This window comes from Sinocyclocheilus anshuiensis, unplaced genomic scaffold (assembly GCF_001515605.1).
Source record: "Sinocyclocheilus anshuiensis isolate Anshui unplaced genomic scaffold, SAMN03320099.WGS_v1.1 scaffold311, whole genome shotgun sequence".
Taxonomy (NCBI): domain Eukaryota; kingdom Metazoa; phylum Chordata; class Actinopteri; order Cypriniformes; family Cyprinidae; genus Sinocyclocheilus; species Sinocyclocheilus anshuiensis.
Genome location: NW_015549606.1, coordinates 1,727,237 through 1,738,425, shown reverse-complemented (window position 1 = coordinate 1,738,425; position 11,189 = coordinate 1,727,237). Strand labels below are relative to the sequence as shown.

Sequence of the window (11,189 nt, the reverse complement as noted above, 5' to 3'; positions counted from 1 at the left end):
GTGACGTGTTTTCTAAAAGTTTAAACTGTTTTAACTTTGCATGGCTTTCTATACATCTCTTGTGTGAGCAATCATAATTTGTCCGTCTAAGAAATGCCCTGAATATGCATTCTGTGTGAATGGCTTGGTTTCGGTTTTAACCTAATCAAGATCTTCTACACATTGAGCTACTATAGTTCTCTAATATGAATAACGAATAACGCAGCAACTGCACGTCTCGTGGGCTAGACTAACAAAACATTAAACTACAACGTCTCATCATCACCTAACATTCGATTGTACTATTTTTGCATTCAAATGCAAATGTTTATTTTAAATTCGACTAATATTCATTTTTTTTTATTCACAATCACCTCATCACAGGCAGGCACAGCACTCATGTTCGTGTTTGTGTGTGCTGTCTGCGTCACTCATAGCACGTGCCTATATCATGCACTATATCGAACATGTTTTATATCGATATCGAAGAAGGTGCACGCCGATAAATATCGATACCGTTTTATCGCCCAGGCCTATTACATAGTCATATTTTGTTTAAAATTCTGCTGCAATAGAGACCCACTTTTCAGAAAGAGTCCTTGCTACAGACTACAGCGCAATAATGCAGTGGATAAATATAGCCTACTACTGTATGTAGTGCATTTTGGTGATGTGCTTGTGTGTGTGTTTTTTTTAAATTATTATTAAAAAATGTGAATTGTAGTGTATCTAGGGTGTATGACAACGGTAGTCTTTCCCTGACACAATTTTGATTATTTAATGCTGTTATTAACTAACTGCTAATAATATATATTTGTGTAGCGAAAAGCAAACATACAATACAGTGTAGCATTAATTTGCTCACTTTTTCTCTCTTTTCGTTTCCCCCAGGAGGTCCATGAAATTCTACGCGAGTACGAGCTCAAATACTGTTTTGTGGACCGGAACAAAGGAACAGGTAATTGGCCTCCTTCAGTCATGCTTCTGCTCTCATGTTTCTAATGGTAACCGTTCTCTTCCATCTGAGCCATCAGAATCCAGACCTCTCGAAAAACACCACACATTTGCCTACTTAATGCACCTGAGATGTTAATTTCGTGTGGTGGTGAAGAGCACTTACAGAGAATTGTTCTATCTTGATGAAAGGTCTCAGCTCTGTAACTGCAAAAATGTTGCCTGTTCCTTTGAAGTAAAGAGAAGCTTTGAGGTTATTTGAGTTTGTACATTCTGTCACTGTGTTGATTTGTCCTCTTTCTATTTTTGTTCTGTACAAAATACTGAATCAAATAAGCAGTGCATTTTAGATTTCATATATAATTTTAACTTCATTATAAATAAATAATTAATAAAATGTAATATTATTTTAACTTCAGTTCATCACTTAAAATAATGATCTAATACGTCCTACTTCAACTGGATTCCAGACAATTTGAAAGCTCAGGGTGACTTCCAAAACAAACCAAGCTTGTCATTGTCATCCATGCTGAAAAACAATTTTAAGTCTAACATATGGCAATCAATTCTTGAAGATAAATAAGGGAAGATAAACATTGCTATCTTTTTTTTGGGGGGGGGGGTGTGTATTGATCCAAAAGCAAGTCAAATAGCATTTTCCTTTCAGAAAATCGTTTTTAAATCTTTCAGCTACTGTAATTATGACAGTTTCTCTTCTAAATGCAGCAATTCTCTATGAATGTTGTTGTGATGGAACAACAAACCTTTCATCAAAATTTAGTGCAAGATAGTAGATGCAAACCTGGCCAAATGTTCAACATTCTCACATTTTAGAACTGCTATGATATATATAGTGCTAGCAGCGTCTTGAAAAGTGCCACAAGTAACTTGCTTTGAAGTATTGTTGAAAAATCAGCTCTAATTTCTTCATTTTTTTCAAGATGTGGACCAAGTGGAAGGCTGAGTTAAAATGTTCTAGCATCATTTGGCATATCTTTATGCCAGTATGAAAAATTGTGAATGATCAAAGCTGTAATGCTTCAGTGTAATAGGGTTCGTCAGAGGTGAAATCTATTCTGAGTTACACAAAGTGATGTAGCCAAGTAGGACGTGTTCCTGGATCAACATTATTTGATGGTCCTGGAACAATAGTTCTATAACAGTCCTCCTTTCCCTTGAAATTCAAGAGAATAATTGATAGATAAGAACATTGTTTAAGCCTCTAACCCTACAATTTTATTGATCGATGCAAATATTTATGATTTTAATGATATAAATAATCTTTGATGATAGTATGTCTTATTCAGTATATATGATATTACATTTCACTATTTAATTAAAGATAGTAAATAAAACATTTATTATTTTTAGTGCTGGGCAATGCTTAATCGTGATTAATAATTACATCCAAAATAAAAGTTTTTGTGTATATAATATATGTGTGTGTACTGTGTATATTTATTATGTACTGTATATATAACAGACACACACATACAGTATATATTTAGAAAATATTTACATGTATATATTTATATGCATATGATTTATATTATATATAAATATATTTAATATATAAACAACATATTTTTCTTAAATATATACATGCATGTGTGTGTATTTATATATACATAATAAATATACACAATACACACACACATATATTATGTACACAAAAATCTTTATTTTGGATGTGATTATTCACAAATAATCGTTGCCCAGCACTAATTATTTTACATAATATTTACTAAAATAGAAGTGAATACTTTGAAAATGTATCAAAAGACCAATAGATGTTTTTTAAATAAAATAAAAAAAAGTTAATTAATAACACTATGCTTTGTGTTTTAATACAAAATACTTACTTTTAATACATTAAAAATACAAATTTTTTTTAATACAATATATGTTTTAATACTGTTTGCATTCAGTATACAGTATTTATTTATTTGCTATTGGTAATAACACTATGCTTTGTGTTTTAATACAAAATACTTACTTTTAATACATTAAAAATACAAATATTTTTTTAATACAATATATGTTTTAATACTGTTTGCATTCAGTATACAGTATTTATTTATTTGCTATTGTGGCAAACCGGAATGCAATATATATATATATTTGTTGTAGTTTCTGTTTACCACTATAGAAGTTTGCCCAACTATGAAAATGACAGTGGTTCATGTGGAAAAAAATTATGCTGTCCTTCTCAGAGCTGTCAAAATAAAAGTCCTGGCACTGTCAATATAAAAGTCCCATTTCCAAAACTTAACAACAGAAAAACATATCGGATGATGGTGATAAGTAAAAACTGCAAAATATCGGCTGATATATCGCATTCATTTGCCACCAGCCATAGCCAAGCCACACGTGGCTACTGATGGATTGAGCCTCAGCTGCACGGTTACGGTAATTACAGCTGCATATTTCACAAATAGGTATTTTGCACAGTCCAGTGTTAAACCTAAGTCTGATTATCAACCTGCACCTTCATGTAATGCCGGGATTCTGGCCTGCTAAATGTCATCAGTGCCTAAAACCCCTGGCAGCATTGCAAACATTCCCACATGCTCTAATTAGCAGTATCTAGGGATAAAGGTGAAACACCGTGATGATCTCATCCTCCAGCCGCTCGGGGCTTGTCACCTCCTGCCAGCACCCCAGCAGAGGCTCCGGTGTCAAGGATCAGAGTCCAGCGTGCCTGCAGGAGGAGGAACATTCCTTTTGCTCTTTAATACTTGCCTGAAATAAGTTGAACAATTTAAAAATGAGCGATTCACATGGCATATAGACCTGCTCTTGCAGTTAGAGTTGAGTTTAAGTAAAGAGCTGTGAAGAGAGAAAAAGAATGAGGAATTACCAAAGAGGAAATGAGGAAAGGCGAGGAAATATTGATAGAGACTGCAGGGAGAGAAAGCAATCAGAGAAGGACGAAAGAATGACAGCTTATATGATGGTGGAAGATGGGGGAAAAAAATGAAATCCTACAGAAAAATAAATCTTGTCTCGTCTGGTGTGCAGCCCGGAATTGAAATATGCTGTGATATTCCCAATGCTGGAGGCTTACAGTAAGGGAATTACACACCTCCCCCTTCTTCCTCATCTTATAGTGGCTTCGTACTGCATTATGAATGTTCCTAGGCTAAATGATCTGAACATATGCTTTTAAGGCCTGCCAGGGAAGAGCTGCCTTCCAAAACAAAAATAGTGACAATAGTGGCAAGCTCTCATTTCAAACGCCCGTTCTTAGAAGCACAAGTCCGTATTATTACTGATCTCAGAGATGTCACGTCTGACACGTCTTTATTTCAGGTTTTGCTGGCTATATCTTTGTAAGGTTGTTTCAGTCTGCCATAAATGTAAAAGTGTTTCTTGGGAAGAATATGGAGGTCCTCAGTGATCAGACTCCATGTTATGCACCTGCCACAAAACACAAAGACATATAAACATCATCTAGACAAGCTGAGTTTAATAAAATTAGCCCAGCTTTGCATACACACTCTGCTCTTTCATTTCTAAAGCCTATTTAGAGAGGTTAAAATTCTCCCCCATGACTTTTAAATGCCAAACAAGGCTTTCTCCTTTAGCAGCTGCAGGCCCTCCAGCTTTATAAATGTTTGGATTGTCTGGAAAGAGAGGCAGCTCTTCTTCAGAGAGGCATGTTCAGTCCGTGGAATGCTGATGATGTAAATTATGGGCCGTACTGCCTGACCTCTACTATCTATCTCATGTAGATTGATGCAGACGTGTTGTGTTTTACAGTTTTTTTTAGGGCTGTAACTAGCATGAAGCAAAGATGACTACATCTAGGTTGCGTAGTTCAGAACTTGCATACGCTGAGTAACTGCCATGCAGATAATAACAGATAGCTCTCTCAAGCTATATTAGACATCTTTGGGCGGCTCAAACAAACAGAGCAATGTTTTGATAGCATCGCCGAGCCAGTATGTTTACACTATTTGGTTAGATCAACATACGACATTCCACTCAAGTTCTTGGGATAAATGATAAGATATACACTACTGTTCAGAAGGCTGCATTCATTATATCAAAAATACAGTAGGAACGGTAACATTGGGAAATATTACTACAATTTAAAATAACTTTTCTAATGTATTATATTTTAAAAATGTAGTTTATCTTGTAATGACAAAGCTGAATTTTCTGCAGCCATTATTCCAGTTTGTAGTGTCACATGATCTTTCTGAATTTATTCAAATATTCTGATTCAGTGCTCAAGAAAAAAATTCCTTCTATTATTACTATTAAAAATGGTTCCGCTGCTTATTAATATATACACACACAAATGGACTGTGTGTGTGTGTGTGTATATATATATAATTTCTTAACATTTTAAGTAAGAGAGAGTAGGAATAAAATCTCCTAACATTAATAAATTTACTAACACTAATAAAATCTTCAAGAATAAAATCTCCTAACATTAATAAATCTACTAACACTAATAAAATCTTCAAGAATAAAACCTACTAACATTTTTAAAGTCTTTTCTGAGCTACAAAACATTCTTTACTTTTTTCTTGGTTAGAATATAAGAATAAAATAGTGGTTTTGAAGAATGTTTTTCTTAGGAATGTTATTTGAATCTGGTGCCTGCTTTCTTTCTGAATGTTTTAGCAGCATGATAAAGCAGTTTCACTCAAATAGAAGAGACAGGAGGACAGAAAAGGACACACGCTTTAGAAGAAAATACATGATTTATTTTTATTCACATCTCTTATGGATGAAATAATTGTTTTTTTCTGGTAATAATCATACATAGGTTTATTGTTTAGGTATTTCTGCCCACTGGAATCTGAGAGATGCTGTTATTGCACTCAGGAGTGATGTGGAAGTACAGACTCACAGCAGCTGGAGAAAAGTGCAGAGAAGAAAGTAATACAAGAGAACCTACTGTACACACTAGTGCATTTAATTGAATTGTCAGTGTCTGGGAAGGCCATTAGGGATCAGACCTTCCTCTATCTCTCTCTCTCCCGTTTACATGACTGCATAGCTTTTCCAGTCAAATAATGCACGTTTTGATGTCTGCTTTGTGTTTTTTTATTTCTGCTCCTGATGGAGGTGGTAAGAGTGGCTTGTGAAGAAGTTTTTCCCTGTAATTACAAAACAACAGAGGGTGTGTGTACGTGAAGAGGTGCATACTCTCATAGAGGGATTTGCTCCGGGCTGTTGCTTCCTCTCTTTAGGTAATGAGGAATATTTATCTTCCATCTCCTATGCAAAGTTTACTCAAGATTCGCCTCAGTGAGCCCAACAAATTGGCTGCGTGGTTTGAAAGCAATTGTTAATGGCTGCGCGTTACGAATAAAAAAAAACCCTGTTAATTTAACACTTAGAACTCACTGTCTGCCGTCCTGGATTTTCCCATCCTCTAGTTCTAGAATTAAAAACGCTCACTTGTTTCAATAGGGGCATCCATTCCGTGATGGAATTCTGAAGGAATGTATGGTGTTCCAGAAAGGCAGTGGAATGACAATGGATGCGGTGGGCATGGGAATTAAAGTTAAACAATGGGACTTTTGTGTAAACTGCACTGTCCTGTAATGAAGACACATACAGATCAAAAGTGCTTACGCTGACCCAACCACACCGGCTCAATAGGCCTAGTTAACATAGATACTAAACTACATAACTAATTGCTAAATTTTTGAATTTGCATGTAACAATTTCAGACCATCAAGGTTTTGCTTACTTGTATGATCATATTACATTTAGGCTTTTCAAAACATTTTTATTTTTATATTATTAATAGGTAAAATAATAGCATTATTAAAGTAATGGTTTACATTCTAGTCTAGTCTAATTTTATATAAATATAAATATCTTATATAACAGTTGATATTTTACTAGAGAAGGTTGATATTTGACTTTTACAGTATGTTCCTTGCTGCCTGCTGTCATCCGAAATGAACGGGAAGGGTAACGGATGGCTTTCTTCACGTGTTATGAACCTTCACAAAACAAAAATGTTTTGAAGAGCCAAAGAGCCACAGCGTTTATATTTTTCAGAGGAATACAACCTACGAATTACTTACTTATAGTTGTCTCTGCAAATTAAGCTCACATAGGAAAAATAATTTTAACATCTAAAAAATTACACACATCACTTTTGACATAAGTCATTTGCGTCAAATGTTTTTGGAAGACTTCAAATGTAAAATGAATACAGATGATCAAGCACAAAACTGACTTTTCCCTCTCAGGACCTTGATATGATGGATTCATTTATAAATCTTATACTACAGGAACGTTGAATGCTTGAATCTGATTGGCTGATTGATGAATGTTCTAAGGTGTGCAATTATTTTCAGGGAAACGCACGGCGAACGTAGTTCCAGGCAGGTCTTGACTACATTAGTTCCATATAATGCCGAATTTCAGTTATTTCAAAGGTCCTTACAGCCTAAAACAGCAAAATAACCAAAACCCACAACGGCACTTGGGAAACAATAAATATAGGAAACAACAAGATAAAAACGTCAGATTATTTCCTTGTTTTTGCCACAAAATTACGTTTTATTATGTATGGAAAGCACATACTCTATTTCTCCTGCTCTCTCTCCCTTACAAATGAACACACATACAGTACAAACACTTGCACACATGGAAACATAAACGTGCTAACGTTGTTAGCGATACTCTGATGATTTTATCAGTAAAATAGTTTAGCAACTTCAAATCTACATGACATTTCTCACATGTGAGGTAACAACGGCGCTGTTCTTGAAGGAAATGTAGATATTTAAAGTTTCACCTGAAACGCTGCTGCCGAATACTTTTGAGCACAGTTGCCAAGTGCGCGTATTTTACGTGACTTTGGGCTTCTTTTTTTGCGAAGTCGCGTAAAAAACACACATACAGTACAAACACTTGCACACATGGAAACATAAACGTGCTAACGTTGTTAGCGATACTCTGATGATTTTATCAGTAAAATAGTTTAGCAACTTCAAATCTACATGACATTTCTCACATGTGAGGTAACAACGGCGCTGTTCTTGAAGGAAATGTAGATACTTAAAGTTTCACCTGAAACGCTGCTGCCGAATACTTTTGAGCACAGTTGCCAAGTGCGTGTATTTTACGTGACTTTGGGCTTCTTTTTTTGCGAAGTCGCGTTAAAAAATAACGTGTCTTTTTTTTGGGGCTTAATTTAAAAAATATGGATTTTCTTGTTAGGAAAACCTGACAAGCAACTTCGTTTCTTTACATTTATGGTCTGTTTTTCCCCTCAATATATTGTTGACACTGTCTGCTCGCAGGTAAAAGCCAATCAGTGCAATAATTAATATGCTGTAGGGTTATTCGTCATTGCACATCATGCCCCCTCCTCCCCCTTATTGGAGTAAAATCGTGTTTAACGTTCAAACATGTGACGTTAGTATGTACAGACGAATAAGGCCACCAACAGAGATCTACAGAGATGGAGGAAACATGGGAGAAAGTGAACGGTGCAAGGGAATAAAGGGACCTAATTTAATTTGTAAAATATTTTTATAATGCATTAATCATTCGCAGTAATACTAATAGTAGATACATATGGTTCGAGTTTATTTAGTTATAAATAGCCTATGTGGCTATATTAAAGCTCACTTAGTGCTCTTGTCTTGTTTTATTCTCTTTTTCCATCTCCATAACTATCCTGCTCGCAGGTGATCGGAGGATAGTGTGTGCCCTCCCGCATTGTTGCAATTTGATGATTTTTCTCAAATAATTTCTGTTTTTGCTCTTGAAACTCAGTTTACTATGTTGCAGGCTCATTTATTGATAATAAATAAATGATAATGTTAATAATTAATAATATAATAATACTGGGCTTGTTTTTGAAGCTGCGGTTGCTTATTTAGCTTGCCAGAGTTGGCAACACTGCTTTTGAGAGACGCAGAGACTCAGAGAGGTAATTCACACGTTTAATCTCTCTCTCTCTTTCTTTCTCTAATAACTTAGTTATTAGCTGCATTATTAGTCTGCCATCAACGGCTCAAGCCTTCGTTACTTGGTCTAAAATGACATTTTGGAATTAGCAACGGAGGCGTTGAATGAGATGCAAAATAAATTAATCCTACTCACAATAACGTTTTAAGGACAAAACCGGACGAATGCCTTGAAATATATTATCTGATCAATGTCTTGAGGTGTGGTAAGCATAGTATAAGCGGAATAATTGACTCCAGGCCATTGAATTAAAATGTGGTTTATATATATCACCACCTCGAGTCGGGTGTGCATTATTTTTCTAATAATTCAACGGCCCGTCATCAATTATTGCTTACGTATGAATGTACAACATCATTTAATTAGTTCAATCCTAAATATTAAATTTTTTATATTTTATCATATACTATATTATTTTAGATTTCATATACCTTTATATTTCTGTGTACAATCAGACTTTTGTGCAGAACACTTTGCATAACAAGAAGCCGCATGATGTGATTAGCTCTTGAAATTTAAGTTCTGAAGAAAGTTTGTTATTAGTTGTTACTTTATTAACAGTATCTGTAGTTCAGTTTCAAGTTTTTCTGTTTTGAGGTCTTCAGATCTCGCCTACTGTCAGTTGACACTTTTCTTTCGGACTAATGCAGTTGAAATGTCTGCAGAGTGATTTGAAGCTGCCTTAGTGACCATGAAGTTGAGAGTCTTTGATAAAAGTCTCTGCGTACATTTTATCCTCATTCAGCCTCATTATATATAAGGGTTCACGTACAGCCCTGCTGATTTTGCCCAATTATTTTTGATAGGCCATCAATGTTCTGGCCTTTCATGGGCTACTGCACTAGGTGTGATCGAGAGGGGCTCATATAGAACCTTTTGTAAAGCTTTTTCTGGTTTCCTAGCATATTTTTTAAAAGTAGCAATTAGGGATGGTTGGTTATGTCAATTTGTCTAGTTAAGTCATTAAACCCTTTTGCTTTTTGTGTTGTAGCATTGCCTTTATGTTTATTTACAAGGTGAAAACGGGCTGGTCGTGACTGATATGGTCATAGAAAGAGCTATTTTAAAGAGCTAATTTATGGCTATATTATATTATATTATATTATATTATTACATGACCAGCAGAACAACAGCTGGATGCTTTATTAAGCTTTCTGCCAGATTGAAGTTAGCTAAATGCTCTCCCTGCGTGCCTCTTACAAAACACAGTGGGTGACTACAGCTTTATACTCCTTAGAACAGTTGTTCTTCACTTCAGTTGATTTTTTTTTTTTACTTTTTCATGTTCAATCCTAAATATTAAATTTTTTATATTTTATCATATACTATATTATTTTAGATTTCATATACCTTTATATTTCTGTGTACAATCAGACTTTTGTGCAGAACACTTTGCATAACAAGAAGCCGCATGATGTGATTAGCTCTTGAAATTTAAGTTCTGAAGAAAGTTTGTTATTAGTTGTTACTTTATTAACAGTATCTGTAGTTCAGTTTCAAGTTTTTCTGTTTTGAGGTCTTCAGATCTCGCCTACTGTCAGTTGACACTTTTCTTTCGGACTAATGCAGTTGAAATGTCTGCAGAGTGATTTGAAGCTGCCTTAGTGACCATGAAGTTGAGAGTCTTTGATAAAAGTCTCTGCGTACATTTTATCCTCATTCAGCCTCATTATATATAAGGGTTCACGTACAGCCCTGCTGATTTTGCCCAATTATTTTTGATAGGCCATCAATGTTCTGGCCTTTCATGGGCTACTGCACTAGGTGTGATCGAGAGGGGCTCATATAGAACCTTTTGTAAAGCTTTTTCTGGTTTCCTAGCATATTTTTTAAAAGTAGCAATTAGGGATGGTTGGTTATGTCAATTTGTCTAGTTAAGTCATTAAACCCTTTTGCTTTTTGTGTTGTAGCATTGCCTTTATGTTTATTTACAAGGTGAAAACGGGCTGGTCGTGACTGATATGGTCATAGAAAGAGCTATTTTAAAGAGCTAATTTATGGCTATATTATATTATATTATATTATATTATTACATGACCAGCAGAACAACAGCTGGATGCTTTATTAAGCTTTCTGCCAGATTGAAGTTAGCTAAATGCTCTCCCTGCGTGCCTCTTACAAAACCTCTTACTTTTTTTTTTTACTTTTTCATTCCTGGATGTAGTAACATATTTAGAATACATTGTCTCCCACAGTACAGATCCTTCAAATATGGACATTTATACAGACAATTGCATAAAAACGCTCAGCCATCAGTTCAGCGTCTCAGGATTCTTCTCATGCCTGTGACAGCACTTCAC

The 11,189-nt window shown here is 35.1% G+C and overlaps 1 protein-coding gene across 1 annotated transcript in view; it reads left to right on the top strand.

Moving 5' to 3' along the window:
• Positions 1-11,189, top strand: part of LOC107659056 (ribonucleoprotein PTB-binding 2-like) — a 92,791-nt gene that overhangs the window by 18,486 nt on the left and 63,116 nt on the right. The window contains exon 2 of the mRNA XM_016447870.1: positions 871-937. Coding sequence (XP_016303356.1) covers positions 871-937 — 67 coding nt within the window. The remainder of the gene's footprint in view (positions 1-870; positions 938-11,189) is intronic.